At 40.1% G+C, this 20817-nt stretch overlaps 1 protein-coding gene across 5 annotated transcripts in view; it reads right to left on the bottom strand.

The window, feature by feature from the left end:
* mrtfab (myocardin related transcription factor Ab) overlaps window positions 1–20817 on the bottom strand; it is an 84661-nt gene that overhangs the window by 10064 nt on the left and 53780 nt on the right. For all 5 annotated transcript variants that reach the window (XM_062056149.1, XM_062056151.1, XM_062056154.1 and 2 more), the window contains 11 exons: window positions 17335–17400; window positions 12161–12216; window positions 11875–11950; window positions 11395–11556; window positions 10454–10617; window positions 10250–10375; window positions 10100–10168; window positions 9793–9977; window positions 7485–7641; window positions 6708–7097; window positions 5704–6639 (listed from right to left, as the gene is read on the bottom strand). In XM_062056149.1, coding sequence (XP_061912133.1) covers window positions 5704–6639; window positions 6708–7097; window positions 7485–7641; window positions 9793–9977; window positions 10100–10168; window positions 10250–10375; window positions 10454–10617; window positions 11395–11556; window positions 11875–11950; window positions 12161–12216; window positions 17335–17400 — 2387 coding nt within the window. The remainder of the gene's footprint in view (window positions 1–5703; window positions 6640–6707; window positions 7098–7484; window positions 7642–9792; window positions 9978–10099; window positions 10169–10249; window positions 10376–10453; window positions 10618–11394; window positions 11557–11874; window positions 11951–12160; window positions 12217–17334; window positions 17401–20817) is intronic.

The following is a 20817-nucleotide window of genomic DNA, read 5'->3' as shown; positions in this document are numbered from 1 at the left end:
GACTCACAAAGATAAGTTGAACCAAACAGGCTTGCAACCTTCATAGCTGCTGCGCATACACCACTGTACTTTTCTGTGTCAACAAGGCACCAAAAGTTTGGTGCAGCCTGGTGGGCTTTGAGGTGGAGGTCATTTTGCAGTGTTACAATTTCCATCTCCACCTGTTCAGCATCCAGGCTGAATGTTGCACTTAACTGCTCAGCAATGCATGATATGTCCACGTTCATGAAAGGATTACAAATGAACAACACACATGGCTCAAGCTGATCCAGGTCACAAAACCTGTTCTCAAACTCTTGCCCAACTCTGTTTATGACCTGAGAGTACTTTTCTGCAACTTTGTCAAAAGCCTCAGATGCAGAAGCATTGTCTTTCAGCACCATCTGCACAGAGGGAAAGTGCAGCACTTTTTTTCTCTGTAAATGTACAGAGAACAGGTTCATCTTAGCTTTAAATGCATTTAAAGCACTTATCATATCGGCGACAGTTTTACCTTTGCCTTGCAGCTCACAGTTCAAACTGTTCAGTTTTCCAGTAATGTCCGTTAAAAATGCAAGGTCAAGTATCCACTCAGTGTCCTCCAGCAGCACGGTGTCCTCACCTCTGGACTGCATGAACTCTTTGATTTCACCCAAAAGTGACAAAAAACGTTGCAAAATTCGTCCCCTGCTGAGCCATCGGATTTCTGTGTGTAGTAGCAGGTCACCATATTCAGCTGACAGCTCCTCCAAAAGTACCTTGAATGTTCTGTGCTGTTTAGCTCTGGAGCGGATGCTGTTTATGATCTTTACGACGGGAGTCATTACGTGCTCAAAGCAGATCACTTTTGCACATAAGGCCTGCTGGTGTATGATGCAGTGGTACTGCAGAAAGTTTGGGAACTCTGGGTCAGCTTTACAGTGAGCAACGAATCCTGTGTGTCGGCCGATCATAGCAGGAGCCCCATCCGTAGTCACTGATACCAGCTTTTCCAGCGGCACCTTTTTTTCCACCAAAAACTCCTTCACTGCGTTATAAATGTCAACTCCCCTCGTAGTTGTCTTCAGTGGCAGTAGTGTCAGAAGTTCTTCTTTTGTGGAGAAATCATCAAACACCATCCGGATAAAGACCATCAGCTGCGCCGTACTGCTGCGGTCCACCGACTCGTCACACTGGATGCTGAACCACCGGCACCTCGCCAGATCACGGTCCAGCTGATCGGTCAAGTTCCCAGACATCGCCGACACTCTTCTTACCATTGTAGTTGCCCCGAGTTGAACATCGGAGAGACTGGAGAGTACATCGGTTCCATACTTCTCGTCTTCAAGCACAGTTTTAGCAATTATCATCATTGCTTCTTTGACAACCTCCCCGTCTGTGAATGCCTTCTTTTTCTTCATCAAGAATTGCGCAGCTCTAAACGAGGCTTCGGTTGCTTTGTGGGAGTTTTTAACCGGTCTAGTGAAAAAAGACTGCTGTTTGCACAAAGCTGCCTTTAACTCGCGGGCTTTTTCTGCGCGCAGTGCACTGCCTGGTGGGTAGTTAGCATAGCTTGTGTGACACATAGTGAAATGTCTCTCCACATTGTGCCGCTTTGCTATTGCCACAGTTGCCCCGCAAATTAAACACACGCAGGATCCTTTCACAGTGGTAAAAAAAAACTCTACCTCCCATTCATCATGAAAAATATATGTTTTCTTTCTTTTTTCTGACATTTTTTGGGGTAACTCTTCTCATATTCGCTGCGTTAGCTTGTTTGTAAGAGCGCAACAAACGTTACGTTTTGGTCATGCGCACAATACTGACCTTTGAACTATACTAGGTCAGAGTTCATTTATATTAAACACAAAACACTTTACATTTTAAGTGTTTGTTTGTTTATATATATATATATATATATATATATATATATATATATATATATATATATATATATATATATATATATATATATATATATGATAAATGGGTTATACTTGTATAGCGCTTTTCTACCTTCAAGGTACTCAAAGCGCTTTGACAGTATTTCCACATTCACCCATTCACACACACATTCACACACTGATGGCGGGAGCTGCCATGCAAGGCGCTAACCAGCAGCCATCAGAGGCAAAGGGTGAAGTGTCTTGCCCAAGGACACAACGGACGTGACTAGGAAGGTAGAAGGTGCGAATTGAACCCCAGTAACCAGCAACACTCCGATTGCTGGCACAGCCACTCTACCAACTTCGCCACGCCGTCCATATATATATATATATATATATATATATATATATATATATATATATATATATATATATATATATATATATATATATAGTCATTTGTAAGTTACATGTAAGTGTGATTTAAACAATAATAGCTAAATAAATAAATCTATATACGTATATATATAAAAAATGGGTATTTCTGTCTGTCATTCCATCGTACATTTTTTTTCCTTTTACGGAAGGTTTTTTGTAGAGAATAAATGATGAAAAAACACTTAATTGAACGGTTTAAAAGAGGAGAAAACATGAAAAAAATGAAAGTTAAATTTTGAAACATAGTTTATCTTCAATTTCGACTCTTTAAAATTCAAAATTCAACCAAAAAAAGAAGAGAAAAACTAGCTAATTCGAATCTTTTTGAAAAAATTCAAAAAAGAATTTATGGAACATCATTAGTAATTTTTCCTGATTAAGATTAATTTTAGAATTTTGATGACATGTTTTAAATAGGTTAAAATCCAATCTGCACTTTGTTAGAATAATAAGAATTAAAGTAAGAATTACAATTTATTAATTATTCTTTACAATAAAAAAAATAATTTACTTGAACATTGATTTAAATTGTCAGGAAAGAAGAGGAAGGAATTTAAAAGGTAAATGTATATGAGTTTAAAAATCCTAAAATCATTTTTAAGGTTGTATTTTTTTCTCTAAAATTGTCTTTCTGACAGTTATAAGAAGCAAAGTAAAAAAATAAATGGGAACGACGCCGCAATCAGCATAAGGTGCGTGGAGCGCGCAGCTGTGGACAGTGCAATCGCCCTCTCGGACCGTATAAAAGGGCGAGAGACGTGAACATCAAGGGAGGAGACGGAGAAAGACGGCGGACGGGAGGAAACCATCCTCTGCTGCCACGCAAACGACGGCGACGTGCTGCTGAAAAGCAGACGGCGGACGGGAGGAAACCATTCATGTGCTCACGTGAGAAAAAAGGCAGCTGCTGTAAAGCAGCAAAAGACTCTGTGATTGAAATAATAAAGAAGTCTAAACCATCTGACAATGTCTTCCCTGGATCGTCCTGAGAACCCGCGCGACAGTTAGGACTGTCACACTAGTAAATAAATAAAATTTAAAAAATAGAGGCAGCTCACTGGTAAGTGCTGCTATTTGAGCTATTTTTAGAACCGGCCAGCGGGCGACTCATCTGGTCCTGGGCGCCGCGTTGGTGACTCCTGCACTAGAGAGAGCCTACTGACCAACAGCATCTCTGTCTGGACTGGAGCCTGCAGTGCCTCAGACTGGAAGTGTCTGCAGAGAGTGGTGAGGACGGCGGAAAAGATCATCAGGACTCCTCTTCCTACTATCCAGGAGATCGCAAAAAGCCGCTGCCTGACCAGGGCTCAGAAAATATGCAGAGACTCCTCCCACACCCACCAAGGACTGTTTTCACTGCTGGACTCCAGAAAGAGGTTCCGCAGCCTCCGTAGCAGAACCTCCAGGTTCTGTAACAGCTTCTTCCCTCAGGCCGTAAGATTCTTTAACGCATTAAAATAATCCCCTCAATTTCCCCCTAAAAATGGATTAACTCGCTGGAATATAAAGACAATATAACATACATCCATAAACGTGGATGCATATGCAAAAGTGCAAAATATTTATCTGTACAGTAATCTACTTATTTATATCTGCACCTTATTGCTTTTTTATCCTGCACTACCATGAGCTAATGCAACGAAATTTCGTTCTTATCTGTACTGTAAAGTTCAAATTTGAATGACAATAAAAAGGAAGTCTAAAGTCTAAATATGTTCTGTTACACCCGCCCTAGGAAGAAGAAAATATTTTGCGCCCCACCATTCTCCACCATGACTATAAATAGTTTAAATTGTCTAACATTGTTATAATTATACCTCTGCATAACATTGTAAGCTTATTAACATTAAAGGAAACACACCAGTCTTTTCTTGTCCCTTACCATGGTTACAGTGAAGCCAAGTGCTACATACGCTTCATCATATTCTGGAACAGCAAAAAAAATCATGTTCCCTAAAATAACACGGCCCCCCCTGGCAATGCATCGCTCCCCCCCAGGGGGGCCCGCCCCACTATTTGAGAAGTGGGGCGGGCAACAATGATATTGTTTACATGGGTCAGAGTTATAATAGAAAGTATAATTGTACTAAAATTATAGGTAAGTTAAACATTATTTGACATTTTACTTTTTGGGGGGGGCAAAAGAATGAACTGTTAATTTTTTGAAAAAAAATGTTGCGCTAATATATACCCTACCGTTCAAAAGTTTGGGGTCACATTGAAATGTCCTTATTTTTGAAAGAAAAGCACTGTACTTTTCAATGAAGTTAACTTTAAACTAGTCTTAACTTTAAAGAAATACACTCTATACATTGCTAATGTGGTAAATGACTATTCTAGCTGCAAATGTCTGGTTTTTGGTGCAATATCTACATAGGTGTATAGGGGCCCATTTCCCGCAACTATCACTCCAGTGTTCTAATGGTACAATGTGTTTGCTCATTGGCTCAGAAGGCTAATTGATGATTAGAAAACCCTTGTGCAATCATGTTCACACATCTGAAAACAGTTTAGCTCGTTACAGAAGCTACAAAACTGACCTTCCTTTGAGCAGATTGAGTTTCTGGAGCATCACATTTGTGGGGTCAATTAAATGCTAAAAATGGCCAGAAAAAGAGAACTTTCATCTGAAACTCGACAGTCTATTCTTGTTCTTAGAAATGAAGGCTATTCCACAAAATTGTTTGGGTGACCCCAAATTTTTGAACGGTAGTGTATAATAGGGCTGTCAATAATTGTTTTTAATTACATTAATCACTTTTTGGAATTTGTATTAATTAGGATTAATCACAGGTACCTACTCACTTCCATAATTAGCATTTGCTTAAGAAAAGACCCCAATATTTGTGCACAAATGCAATTTTACTGTCAGAATGTTATTCAGGAACATTTTCAAAAGTTTTACTTGAATACATTGCATTTATTTGAACAAAACCTGGTAACAGTTTTATCTAAAGGTCTTTCAGACTGTATTTTGGAGGGAAATTTGCTAGCAAGCACACCAGTCGGAGTCTCCTCACTCATTTTTGTACTGACTTATGAATTGATCTGATCATTGACCATATAGCGGTTAAGTTAAAAAGAGCTTGTACGGTCAAAATAAATTGCATGATTAATCTAAGTATGTACATGAATAATGCGATAAAATTAGTTTTTAATCACGAGTTAACTTGTTCATTTTGACAGTCCTCTAATATGTAGATTTATATCGGTTATCAGTCGTAAAGCTCTGTAAGTTATCGGTATTGGTTCAAATTGTCATTATCGTGCATTCCTACTCATCAATAATGAATTCAATTTATTTTTACAATATTCCCTGGGGTCAATAAATGCAGCCCTGTTTTAAAACGTGTAGAAGTCCTGCAGGTAGTGTGTGCGTGTGTTTTCCAATAGAAAGCTGACATGATTGTGGCGTTATCACCTGCTGTGTGCCGACAGTTGTCGTGTGCGGTTTCTGCTGCTGCCTTTGCTGAGCCTTCAGCTGTTTCCTCTGTTGGCCTTGGTTGGCTCCAGGCTTCAGGCTGGCCATCGTCTGGTTGTGGATCTGCACCTGAACCTGCTTCAGCTGAACTGGACTCTTCTGCTGGGTTTGGTTTTTCTTCCCTTGAGCTTGTTGCAGCAGCTGCTGCCTTTGCTGGGCCAGTTTCTGCTGCGCTAACCTTTGCTGGGCCTGCAGATTCTTCTGCTTGGTTTGTTGGATGATGAGCTGCTGCAGTTGCTGCTGCTGCTGGAGCAGGATTTGAGATACCTTCTTCTGCTCTGGCTGTTTCTGAGCGTTCGGCTTGGGCTCGGACACTTTGTGCGTTTGTTGCTCGGCTTGTTGGACTTGCAGTCGATTAATCTGCTGCAATCTGAGCAAAGTCTCCTGCGAGCACTGCATCGGCTGGCCCACTTTTTTAGTTTGGGCCTCCTCCTTTATTCCCGTCATGCCTTCCTCAGTCTCATCCTCCTGCTTCACTTTCACCAGGAGGCCATTGGGGAGTTCTGGGGGTTGGATGGCTGAGGCTTTAATGAGTGTTGGGGGTTTAACATCTACCCTTTCCGCTTGCTCTGACACGGGCCCCCCCACCATCTTCCCCTGCTCTAGCTGGGACCTGAGGGTCTCCACCAGCCTCTGCTTCTGTCTCAGCATCCGGGTCAACTCTTCAATCTGTTTGTCCTTCTCATGGAGCATCTGGTCTTTGTCCAAGGAGGAAGTGTCCATGGCGACCCCTTGCTGAGCCTCAGAAGGCCTGTGGAAGCTGCATGAACTCTGGTTTTCCTCTTTGAGCGGGATGACCGGTTGCGACAGAGGAGAGCTGTTGGATGGGTGTTGAGGAGAGGGATGGAGGGTGAGTTGAGTCAGGGGAGAGCTCACCTGACAAAAGAAAAAGTGTTGAGAAAAGGCGCCTGAACAAACATTAGTTTTGGTGGTATTGCTCTCACCATCTCTCCAAACATGTCTCCATTACAGCTGGTTTCATCCGGACTCAAACCCGCTAACGACCGCTCAGACGGCGTAGGCGACACAGGGGGACTGGAGCTGGTGCTACCAAAACGCATAACCCGACCCTGAAAAGCCTGAGCCAGCGGCGACAGAGCAACCTTAAACCCTCCTTCAGCCGGCTGGTGGTCGGCGCTGATATTTAGCGCGGACGCTGCCGCGTTAGCAGCAGAGGCAGCGCCCTGATGGACGGGATGCAATATGCCATTTTTAGTAACGGCTGCAGAGGTGCCGTTTTGTTCTTGGTAGTTGCGAAGCCTCTCAATGAGATCGTTTTTGGTGCCGGAAACGGTCAAACATCGCAACTTCAGCTCCTGCTTCAATTCAGCCACCTGGGACAACAGAAGCAATAGCCGCACTCAGCCAAGTGAAGATAATGGAAATTATAACTAAATCTCTTAATGTATTGAAATGCAATAAATGTATATGTTTTGCTTATGTTTAAACATTATTTAAATATAATAATATAAAAAATGTATAACCTTTTTGACCCAGAGCTACTATCAAGCTGACAAAGTATTAGAAACAGATTACAGTATGATGCTGTTTTTATACATTGGAACATCTAGAGCTCTCTGTCAATCATAACCAAGTATTATGATCATTATAATCAAGCTGCTGTTCAACAGTCATAAATAAACCAAATTGTTGCAAACTTTTGCTGAAAAACAGCATACATTAAGCTGATTCAAAGCGATAATTGATATCTTTTGATTTACTTTTAACTCATCCAGGTTGGCAGGCAAAGTGGCAGGTTTGGCTCCCCCCACTGACCCTTGGCCCTGACGTGGTGTTGCGTTGTTGTTGGTAGTCGTGGGAACACTGCGAGAGGGGGAAGGGCCAGGGTTCGTTGTGAGGGTCTGCTCTGCTGCTGGCCTGAGGGGAGACACCAAAAAACAGGTGTAAGTAGACCACACCCAATACAACCTACTCATCTTAGCAGCCTTAAACAACCAATTGCTTTGTTCATAGAAATTATCATTTAAACTAGTTAGTTTATTCACTCATTGCACAGACATGACCAAACAAATAATTCCACCTGCTGCTGACTCAATCTTGCTGTGTTATTGACACATTGTCCGACTGTGTTCGTAATTTTTGTTTATTACAAAATATGCCTGTCAATACATCATCAATCAAACTTTATTTATAAAGCGCTTTTCATACACTAAAAAAATGCAACACAGAGTGCTTTACAGACTTAAAAACTATACCCCGATAACCCATATCCCCCATCATCACACACACACGCATGCACACACACACACACACACGTACAAATGAATGCATGGCTGAGTACAGAGGAGCTCAGTGAAGAAACACTATCATAGGAGCCATCTGCACCAGGAGCTGACAAGACCATGGCCACCAGGACGCCTCTGTTACCCCGGACAAGAAGTTATGCACAAACACTTATTTATCCGGCTTACGTTTAAAATAAAATACTCTGTGTTCATGGCGGATGTTATTTTACACCTTGAAATGTCCTAATGGGCCGGAACCGAATGAAGTCAACTTATCAAAGATTTTCAGATGTCATTTTACCCTCTTGACACGATGGATGAGGGTATGCTGAATATGAATCATATTACAAGCATACCCTGGATAGCTTATTGGGGGCCTGTGTAAACTAAACCTGACACGGGGGTGTGGTTTGTTGGAGTTATATGAAAAGTGTGCATGTACACAGCTTGCCAGGGATGTTATTACTGCTGCGTTGTTGCTTGCTACAAATGCAGAAAAAGAGTAGACATTCATCAAGGCAAAACTATCGTCTTTTCCACGAATCAAGTCAAGTCAGTGCCTTCACAAGCGCCCGCCGGGGGGTATTGAACGACCGCAAAGCTCGGAGACAATCCTTGGTGTTGTCGTTTAGCAGCCGTTAAAAATATTTTCGAAATCTGGGGTTAGCCAGCTCTCAACTGCTCACCTGGAAGTCATTCTCCTCCAAACTTAAACTATCACCCTTCTATAATGGTTAGAAGTATTATAGAATTAATACCAGCATTAATAACACTGAGTAATGAGTTCATACTAAGCAACAGTACAGCAATTGTAAAACACATGAGTTTTAACACAAACAGCTGAGTAACGCAACCAAAATTTCAAAGAATAAGCAGAAGTAGATAAAGCTGCTGGATGCTGACCATTTATCTTACTTAAAAAACAACTAGTACAATTTTGTGGGGTTAATAAAAAAGGACAACTTAATTCCAATGTTTTCTGACCCATTGTTAGTCATTGTTTTTTTACTATAAGAGACTTGTGGGTAGGTACCGAAAACCGGTTTCGTAAAGGCACCAGTGCTAACGTAAAGAGTAGTAACCACACCGAAAAAAGAAGTATCTATCGGTGCCTTATATCAATGGTAAGTAAATGCATACTTAGCCACCTGCAACAAGTGCTTAGCGATGATATTGTGCAAATAGCTAACGTCTATTAAGTAATGTAGCATCCCAACATAGCCTGATGCTCTTTTTAAACATTATTGCTGACCTGAACATGCCGATAAAGCTATCCTCATAATACTGCTAGTACCACAGAGCAAACCAGTAGCCCCAACAACCAATAACAGGACGTCGACATTATGCAACAATGACGGTTACAGCAAATGAGGTTGCATTCATTAACCCCCAGAATAATGAATATCGACAAGTTGTTTTTTTGCAAATTCTCTATGTTCAGTATTTCTGCAATAATTATAACAATTACTTGTAGATTTTATTTCTTACTTTTGAATGTATCAATTTATTTAAACTACTAGTCAATTAGAATGTCGAAAAATGTCATAAAGATAAAGACAGTATTATTATTTATTTATTTATTTTGCATGTTTTCCACTTTTTTAAGTCCCAGTTCAGGCACTGTTTTAAAAGTACCGATTCACTACTCATATCAGTTAATATGTAAACGATACCCAACCCTACTCGTGTGTCAATTGGAGCATTTACGGTATCCAGACAGTTAACTAGGTTGATATAAGACCTATTCCAGTAAACAACAACTGTGATTGCGTTCAACACTAACTTTGGTGGGGCTGGCAGGATGGTGTGGTAGTTGTAGTGCTGTTGTTGCTGGTTGAGAATCTGCAGCTGCAAGAAGAGTTGCTGCTGCTGGAGGAGCTTGGCGTAAGACGAGTCCATCTGAGGCGGACGCTCCTTGTCCGCCTTCTGGTCCGGAGGGATGTACTGGTGGTACTTCAGCTTCTTCACCTTTGCGCAAATCAACATGAGAGTTGGGGCTTATTGCTACAATTAAGAGTCTTTATTTAACTTACGGGCTTATTGCTACAATTAAGAGTCTTTATTTAACTTAATCACAAGAGATTTCCGACCTTGGGTTTGTTGTCCTTCGGTTTCTTCGATCTAAGCGCAGGACGGTCTGAATTCGTCTTGGAGTGAGACTGTAGATTGTGAGACTTGAGGTCAAAATTGAGACTAGATTGATTGACAAATATGGATTAATATGGTGAATATTCATGCACCTTGAACTGGCCAATGGGTGTACGATGGGTTACTGTGGTCCCTGTTGTCATTTTTAGAGGTGAGGGTGAGTCTGAACCATTCACCTTGGGAGGGGAAAAAGACTGTGGAGTGGGCTGCGGAATAAACTGAAAAAATATAAAACTAGTTAGTAATGAAGAAAAACATTTCTCTTCATTATGAATGAAACCATATTCTTCCTGTACCTGCTTGGGAGACACGTCTCCATTCTGCGTCAGTACGTCAAAGGGGGACGGCTGCAGGACAGTGTTTAGAGGAGAGTCGTGATTGGTTAGCTGGTCAGGTGACAGCGCATCACTGCTGTCTTCATCCAAAGAAGAGCTTTCTCCTCCAGCTCCCTTTGGAGAATCTGTGACAGACCAGAAAATATTACAGGTGTGTTTTGACGGTAAAAAGGGGGCAGCATTTCGCAAATCGCTTACAAGAAAATGACTCATTTTTGGGAAGTCATACATTGAGTACTGTCTTTGTTTTAGCAATACAATTAGTTTGTTTTGTTAGTTAGGATTGCAGATTGTTACTTTAGCTGTAATGCTCAAATGCTGTAGTAGCCACTTTATCCAGATCCTCACCAAAATGTAATGGCTTCTTTCTAGGGTCATGTGCAATCCCACTACTTGTCTGGTAGAAATATTCTATTTTGAGTGTAATTACGCTAATTGTCAGTGTGCCTCTATTTACACAATGATTGTTTGTGTGATAATTTTGCACAGTACTGTGTGCTAAAAAAAACAGAACTCTATGTCCCAATTTGGTATTGTGACATTTGTCTTGTGTTGTATCACATTTGGTAAAAAGTGGCACCACTAAATGAGGCAATGTTTGAGTCACAGTACTAAAGAGCAGGTGAGTAAATACGCTTGAAAGCTCAACGTTTCATAAGTGGCACGAAAGGACATAAAACAATTGCATAATAATGAGTCATTTCTGGAGGTTGTTGGGGAAAATCTAGTATGTATTATGCCATGGTAAAACTACTAACACTACTAACTAAGTGACAAAAATTCACCAAAACTCAACAATCTGCATTGAGTGCCAGTGTGCCTTGCATTGCTACTGTGTGCTTGATGCATTTGTCTGGTGTGTTCATTATGACAGCAAATGTAAATGAGGTGGACGTAGTTACCCGGTGGCGTGTTGTCCTCCGTGCAGTTGACGGACAGGATGTTCTTGTGCACCAGTTCGATGGGACCTGGCCTGTGCGAGATCTTGTCGTTGAGGTCGTCAGCCAGGCGAGCTCGCTTTAGCTGCAGCTGCTTGGCCTGCAAGGAGGGCTCCGCCGATGTCTCTGCATGTGAAATAACCGAGCAGAGATAACAAGATATACATTTAGGATGCATACAGATGACACAGCAAAAGACATGTCAGCTGTTTGCATATACAGAAAAAACAACCTGAGCGTTTAGCTTGCTTGTAGAGCAACTTTTAAGAAATGAAACACTTCCTTATAATTGAGGTTAAACTACTTCATCACTACGAGGTTTTACCATTTGAATGCATGTGCAGAAAGTAGGAACTGTTTGGGAACCTCATGAATGTACTCATTTCAAACACATACCATTTGAGCCTAAATGTTTTGCTAATAAATAAAATGACAAACCCTCACCCTCTAGAATGTGCATCCTGACCAGCTCAGAGCGCTCTGGGCGACTTCGGATCTTCCTCTTAAGATAGTCTTCAGTCTGCACACATCAGAAGAGACGAACACTCAAAATGGCCATCATAACAACCATTAGTTCTGCATCAGGCCTGTACTTTCAGATTTGTTATCCCCTCAACAGCTAACTTTAGTTGTTAGCGTTCAGAACAGCTCCTTTTCTTTACACAGAGATGTTAAATATCATATCATTTTGCTCAATGCGGTCCTTTTCTTTCGTTTATTAAATACTCACTCTGGCTCGCTCCAAACTCCGCCGCTGTTCATGAAAGGCTGCCGGGCTCTTCAGTGCTAGAGGGAAATACATAAGTATAACAGCAATTTTAAAAAGTTTCCACAAAACTCCAGCAAGTGTCAGCGTGAGAAAACTGCTAATGGCCAAGTGGCTGCAGAAAGGGAAGGTCACAATTGATATTCATAACCACACACACTGATGATGATGATGATGGGCTTGCATGCATGCTGTGTATACAAGAACACATCGTGCAACTTTTCTTTTTTTCATGATGAGATTAAATATACCTACTGAGATATAGTAGAAGAAAATTGTAAAAATGGTACTAAGTAAAGAAAAAAACAAAAATGTAGCAGGTACTCCAATTGTTGATGAGCAGAGTTCTGAAGTGCATCTTAAGTAGGGAGCAAGAGAACAGACTGATGGATGGCACGTCTTCTTTGTGCATATGGGTGTGGACAATCATAGGTAAGTGTATTTTACAATGACTGTCTTTATATACTAATCAGTAGACTGCACGATATGAGGAATTATGACATCATACCTATAAATCCGATAACATTAAAGAATATCTCAGATACACAAATAAAAAAGGCTCCAATGAGGCAAGATAACCATATTGTGCTGTAGGTAGGTTAGGGGTGATCAAATCAAATGCTCCTTTTTTTTTTCTTACTGCTGATAGTGTGTATGGCCTGTTGTAAACTTCCCCTGAGTTCACTATAAACCAACATGGCGTCGATCGTGTTGGACTTCTTCACTGTTTCAGAGGAAGACATTCCACATGCTATTTGCACCAAATGTCCTATGAACATTCCACAAGGATGGGAAGAAAAACATTGCGCTTCAACACATTAAACCTTATTAGCCACCTGAAACGCCAGCATTGCTATGACAGTCATTTGAAAGCACTAACTAGAGTTACATTTAAAATATAATAGATATAAATAAGTTATCTATATTGGTATTAGCTTAAAAAAAAATAGTGTGCATTTTTACTTCTGGTATACAGTATTGCCACAGTTACCTTGGAAAACTAATCTGATTAATGACTACTGATTACTCCTTTAGAAAGTAACTTAGTTACTTTATTGATTAGTGGATTTTAAAAGTAACTAAGTAAGATTACAAGTTACTTTATTATTACTTTATTATTTATTCAGCAATGCAGATCCCGACATTACCCCCGCCGCCTCAACATAAAAATGACAAGCGGTTTTGCCAATAATCACTTCAACATCAACTACTGCACATAAGATAAATATTAGTTTTATATTAAAAAAATAAATAACGACAGTTTTTTTTCCCTGCACTTAACATAAATAATTGTTTTACATATAAAAAAATTATAATAATGACAGTCTTTCTTTACTGCACATAAATACTTGTTTTATCTATAAATAAATAATAATAACGACAGTTTTTCTTTACTGCAGTTGACACAAATTCTACCTAATTCAGTGCGGCTTCCAGGTTGCTCTCTATCTGTGTGTACTCCATCTCCAGGTAAGATGAAAAGGATGTTCTGTGAGGCAAGTCTGCATTAATCGTAGCGGGATCTTGTTTATTATGGCACGAAACGAGGACGAGTAAACTGTGCTTAAAGGCAGCATTTCCTCGACAACATACTGCCTGACCAACTTCTTTAACCCCCCCCCCCCCTACTTAACGCTTTTGCTGCACGGAAGTCCAGCTTCTGTTGTTTGGGTGGTGGGGGGCCTGCTGTATCAGTCACAGTCTCCTTCGCACCGCCTGGTGAGACTTTCACTGTTAGTTTGATTGTGCCGTGCCTCCAAATGTTTTTTCAAATTTGAAGTTGTGTTTTTGAAGGTGGATAATATTTTGTCTCCTGGACAGAGTGTACGGCGAACCTTTATATTGCTGTCTTTAACGGACAGAAACTCTAAATAATGACTGTATTTCAAACTTGAAAACGGGTTTCTCTCTCCGCCCTACATTGTTGTTTACTTTGGTGTCGCACACGTGTGATATCCTCATGCTGAAAACGTGACTTCTCGCTTACGTGACGTCACTTTCCAAGACCGCAAGGAGAAATAAAATATATTTGTATGAGGTAAAATTACAACCAAAAAAACTAACGCACAGTGACTTGGATTCAATAAACTTTTATTTGACTACTGGTTTGGAAATAGTAACGCGTTAGATTTGTCGTTAACGAAAAAAGACGTCATATTAGACTAACGGGCTACCGGCATCAGTGCTGGTATAGAATATGTAAAGTAGAAGTATAAAGAAATTTCCTTATTAGCTGTTAATAACATACTGGATTAGAAGCAAGAATATTGAGGACAGTGGCAGTTGGGAGTGATGCAAGAGAGCCATCATCTGATTGGTCAAAAGCTGATGAAATGAATGCCAAGGACGCGCAGTGTCGACATTGTGACCATAAGATGACACCCAGCGTGGTAGGGTGGAGGACACTCCTTATGTCACAATCCTCAACATTTAAAGGAAGACCGACATACTAGCTGTGATGTAACAGAGTCGACAACATCAAGACACAAAGCAATAATATGCAGCTGTCACAAAATAACATGGGATTGGCTGTTAACAATTTCCAGAGGTATAGCCTCACATTTATGTGTGTGCGCGTGTACTCTAAATAGGTAAGAGGTATTCCTTATTTCCACTTTTTAAGTTTTATGCCATCAAACGCCTTCACTGTAAAATTTTAATAAAAATCACATTTAAATGTGACTAAAGTAGAGACATTTACCAATTAATTCAAGAACTTTCACAAAAACATTTTCTATTGTATGCATGCGAGTACGTCCAACTTCAGGCACTCAAAAATGCTTTGACAGTAGACTCACAGGGGGTTAATTGTCAATTCCCTTGGTCTTTCCTAACAAATGATTCACATAAATGTTTGGTGTGTGAGTGCTCTCCTCAATAACAATCTTATCAAATTGGCTCAACTGACTTTTTATTGACTTATTTTATTTTCTGTAAAACAGCAAATTATAAGTCCATCGAGGTTGTGTATTTTTTCATTACTGAAACAACTGCAAAAACTGAAATCTAAACAAGGTTAAATATCTGAAATCGCGTACAACTTTGCTACTTGAAATAAACAAGACATCCGTTATTCTTAGCTAGTCAATCACATGATTTGTTTGGTTAAATTTTTATGGCCTTAGGACCGGCACTGGACATCACCAATGGCTGGGTGTTGGGAATAAAACCTGTGTATTCTGCATGAAAAACAGTGTACCATTATAATAACTGTGTAGAGTAAACAGAGTAAAATGCTGTGTTTTAAAGTAACTGAGTTCTGTACATAACATAGAGAGTGAATGATGAGAAAAAATGTGCTTAGATTAGTGAAAACAAGCTGGCAGTTAAAATATTTTTATTATTTGTAAATCCCCCCGAAAATAATCTCCTGACATTCACAAAGTGCAGTTTATCGAGGAACAAGGTTTTAGTCTGCAGCTTTAATATTATCACTATTGCCGGGACGGCGTGGCGAAGTTGGGAGAGTGGCCGTGCCAGCAATCTGAGGGTTACTGGTTCAATCCCCACCTTCTACCATCCTAGTCAAGTCCGTTGTGTCCTTGAGCAAGACACTTCACCCTTGCTCCTGATGGGCCTGGTTAGCGCCGTGCATGGCAGCTCCCGCCATCAGTGTGTGAATGGGTGAATGTGGAAATAGTGTCAAAGCGCTTTGAGTTCCTTAAATAAAAGGTAGAAAAGCGCTATACAAGTACAACCCATTTACCATTTACCATTGCCACGCATGTTTTAATCACCTTGCAAAAATGTATAAACAGTACATGTATTTTCATTATTCCTATTGGGGTCTTGCTCAAAACCACTGAGACAGTGGGTAATGAGGGACGAAGGGTGGAACATTTGTCACTCACCCCAACAACATTTACATACCATGGCATTGCATCCATCCATTTACTACCGCTTGTCCCTTTTGTGTCGCAGGGGGGGCTGAAGCCTATCCCAAATGCACCTGGACAAGTCGCCACCTCATCGCAAACTGACATTTCAGCGGTTGACATCGGAGATCAGCTAACACACAATCTCTCAGACTGATAGATAATTTTGTTTGTTTGATCCTTACGCTGCTATAATTCGACCTTGACCTCTCATTGAGTAGACAGTCTAAATAGGGACTGTTGGGTCTACAAACCAAATAAACAATAGTTTTTCTTTTCTCTTTTTGCATATCTCGACATAGGCATATTTCACCTGGATAACTAAATAGTCTGGCAATGGGCCTTGTTACATAAGAGGGCCGTAGAAAGATGTACCCGTAACTAGTAAAGAACTTTAAGTGAAAGCCAATGACAAACATTTTCAATTTATTTCATCCATCCATTCATTCATTCATTCTTAAAGTAATCTTACTTATCTCATCATATGAAATATGACTTTCTTCACCAATTATTATTATTAAATTCTTACTATTATTTATTTATTTATTTTTATTGTGATTATATATGGAGTTTATTGTGAATAAATTGAGAACAGGAAGTGAATAAAAAAGGTTCAGCAACTGTTATGTAAAGAAAAGGGGTAGGATTAAATAAGCTCTGCTTCTTCCTACTCCTTTTCGAACATGTTGAAAAGAGAAACTGGAAATTGTGATGTATCATGTTGTATGCTTGCATGTTCGAAATAAACTCAAACTCTAAACTCTAAACTGCAGGGCTTGGTTTTTTTCTGCAAATTGCACTTGACAGTCGCCTTGTCTTTACTTCACTATCGATACTATAATACATCCTGTGTAAGGCAACACACACACACACACACACACACAAAACGAATTCTGCCTCCTCTTATGTGCAAAACCCTGAAACAGGAAGTTGGATGTAGAAGAGAAGAGGAAGCTGCTTTACTTGATAACACAAAACCTAATGAAACCCATGACATTTAACCCATAATAAACAGTTTATTATGTAGAAGATGCAGATCATGCATGTATATAATATAATAATTTAGTAACGTTATTAACCACAAACATGTGATCTTTATGCGACAACCAATTCATTTTGCTGCAGGCAGCAGCGCATTTTAGATGAGGTCCTACAAGGCACCTGTAAGGCTTCTGTCTCAACTTATGAATAAACTCATCATGACTGGGCTACTAGAACGCTCCATACTAAATGCAATATATAGCGAACATATGATACACTTACGTGGCATGATCCCTTGGCTGACCAGTTCCTCTCGCGTGCGCCTCTGTTGGAGTTTGAGCTGAAGGACTGCATGGAGACAGAGTAGGTGAAAAGGACAGAAGAGGAAATCAGTCAGTCCACTTTTTTGGTTTCTTATTATCCCACTGATCCCATGTCCGTTGTCCACATTTAGATAAATAGACGTGCACAGGAACCCAGATGCACTTGGGCTGACATGAAGACAGCACCAAGTACATCCTATGGCTTTACCCAGTTTTTGAGCTTCTTTTTTTTAAGTTTACAGAAGAGGCGGGCACTTCCTCTTCCTTTAAGTCTCTTAAAAATAATCATTCTGTTTTTGGGTGTGTGCATTGACATGTCCACATTTAACCATATATTTACATGGAAAGATAAACAGACAAGAACAAATAAAAAATAATTTTGGGGAAATTATAATGAACAAGTCCAGATTGAAGTTGATTGTGCCATCATTTTAAAACAGGAATCACTTATTACATAATTAGAGAACAAGGCAGGAGAACAGAGTGGACATCTCTGCCTATTGTATGTAAATTTTATTGTGCAGAGAAAAACTAATGTACAAATCCATTATACCATACAGTGGCACATTCACACACATCTGTAGATCTCGAAATACAAAGAAAAAAGCATATCTTATGCGACCTCAGCTCAGTGAACTTTTAAACTTCTGAAAGTGTGCTTTGCTTTTTATTTGGCTTGTTTGTGATATAATGTAAGGGTACCATTGATAAGAGTGAATATGTGAAAGTTTGACTCCTACCTTGTTTACTTCCGTGACGACCTCCTTAAATATTTGTAATCAACCAGAATATCAAGTATCTAAAGTGATACATATATTGTAATGATAATCATATGAATGCAAATGTAACTTGCAATGTTGTTATAGTGTAGCAATATAGCATCACTGTCCTGGTTGGGCAGTACAATGTTAAAAGTCAGCATATAAATCAATACTAATGCAGTGCACACATATCTGTGCTGGTTGCGCAGTACAATTTCAACATATAAGTCAATACTACAGTACCAATAAACAACAACAGAGCTGTTAGTCTTAATGAGAAGACACATGTTAAAAAAATCAAAAGGTGACTATTTATCCTTTATAGCAGTTAACTTCTTTTTACACCTGTATGCGGTGAAAACTTAAATTTACACCGTTTTTAACCATATGACAGTGGCTCCTTCTTCAGTCTCTTTTAAGGAGAGTACACAATTGATTGTTTTCAAGTTGTACCAATACTGTGCTTACAATTTTTTTAACACTTTAACATTTGTGCTGTATTTACACGATTGTAAAATGTACTCAACGCCATCTTAATCCCTGAATGTATACAGTCATCTATTATAACACTCTCTGTGCTGGTGGTCCAGGGCAGAGAAAGTGCATCATTACTGTTGTATTGTTTTCACTGCTGATCATTTGGAGGCGAGCTGAGTATTTCACACACTGAAGATCACACACACAACTCAAAAACCAAACAGAAAAAGCCATCAGTGCAGACATTTGTTCGTCTGAACACTCAGCGTCCTGGAAAAAAAACCTGCTGTTCTTTTGAAAAACAGATGTAACAACCTTCCTCTTGTTCCTTTAAAGTTCAGAGAATTTGATAATCATCATAATGACTAATGTTTTTATCAACATAGCTCGGTTGAACTCAGCTGAGATGCTGGTTTTTTTATGTCTAGCAGCTGTCCCCGCTGAAAGGGTATGCATATGTGTCAAGTTGAGCATCGCACCGAGGCTTGCAAGCATACCTCTAGTTGGGTCTGCTTGTTTGAGGACAAGCAGCACCTGTCCCTTCGCATTGACATAATGATATCATCGGTACTCGCCAGGCAATGCTACTCTGTGCGCTGCATTTGCTCTCTGTTATGATAAGCGTCTGGACGGCAACACCGCAAGCTCCATGAATTATAGTGTTAGTGTGAGCCTGTGCACTAAAATGTCCTTACTCAACTCTAGAGCCTTGACAAAGAACCCAAATCCTATTTGTGTTATATTTACAAATGTGTACACACTACCTCTTTAGGGAGCACACAGACAGGAGACACTCCTTGGAAAGTCAATTCACTACCTAAACACAGCCACGCACATTTAGTTATACCTCCACAATTCTGCAGCAGCCAAGAAATGGATTGTCCCTAAGAAGTAAACACTCTGAGTCACGTGCTGCCCAAGTGCAGATTCTTCGGACATCACCGTTCTTTTTCTTTACAACGACTATGGGTGACGAGTAGGGTGACTCGGACTCCCGTATCACACCAGCTTCTAGCAGTGTTTTAAGGTGTTTCCTCACAGCCTCATAGTCATTGGGATGTATGGGTCTTGAACGCTGTTTAAAAGGCGTTTCGTCTTTGAGCTTGATACGATGCTTGACTTTGGTGGCATGACCAAAATCAAGGTCATGATGTGCGAACACATCAGAGTAACCATTGAGTTGCCCAAGTGCAACATGGAGGGCTGGAGAGGGTGCCATATCACTTGGCACTTCCCAGGAGGAGGTATATTCTTGGAAAGAGAACCTCACACTTTACTTCTATTTCATCTTGGCATGTCACTGCTGTAGCCCAGCGATTCATTCACTCCAAGGGCTTTATCCACCCTTTGTCACCCTTAGTATTGGGTGAAGTGTGAACTTAGAAGTTCCCTGATCTTAAAACCTTAACATTGTTTCTCATTGTGCCCTGCTGGGTATGTACACACAGTCAGTACTAACATTTGCAATTCTTCATGGGGATTAAGGATTACTCACAGCAGGATCAAATCCGGTTTGAGGGCCATCATGGGTAATTTAAGAAAAGCATGAAAGAAAAAAAAAAGCAGTAAAAACTCTGGGATACTTGGTCACCACAAAAACTGCATAGAAGCAGTAGACAGCAAGACAAAGACTGACTAATCAGTTACATCATTTAGATGACTAAGGATGGATGTTGAAGCATAATTTCAACCACGTAACTAGTTGCTAGATTTATACTAGCAAGACAATGTGAAGCAACACCAATATATTTTTTGCACACTTTTGGCATTCTCTCGATGAGCTTCAAGAGCTAGTCACCTGAAATGATTTTCACTTCACAGGTGTGCTTGAAGCTCATTGAGAGAATGCAAAGAGTGTGCAAAACAGTAATCAGAGCAAAGGGTGGCTATTTTGAGGAAACAAGAATATAAAACATGATTTCAGTTATTTCCCCTTTTTTGGCCAGTTGGGTGTTCCAACAGGACAATGACCCCAAACACACGTCAAAAGTGGTAAAGGAATGGCTAAATCAGGCAAGAATTAAGGTTTTAGAATGGCCTTCCCAAAGTCCTGACTTAAACGTGTGGACAATGCTGAAGAAACAAGTCCATGTCAGAACACCAACAAATGTAGCTGAACTGCACCAATTTTGTCAAGAGGAGTGGTCAAAAATTCAACCAGAAGCTTGTGGATGGTTACCAAAAGCGCATTATTGCAGTGAAAT

Source organism: Entelurus aequoreus, linkage group LG08, assembly GCF_033978785.1.
Source record: "Entelurus aequoreus isolate RoL-2023_Sb linkage group LG08, RoL_Eaeq_v1.1, whole genome shotgun sequence".
NCBI lineage: Eukaryota > Metazoa > Chordata > Actinopteri > Syngnathiformes > Syngnathidae > Entelurus > Entelurus aequoreus.
The sequence above is the reverse complement of the archived record's forward strand: the minus strand, read 5'-3'. Positions and strand labels throughout refer to the sequence as shown.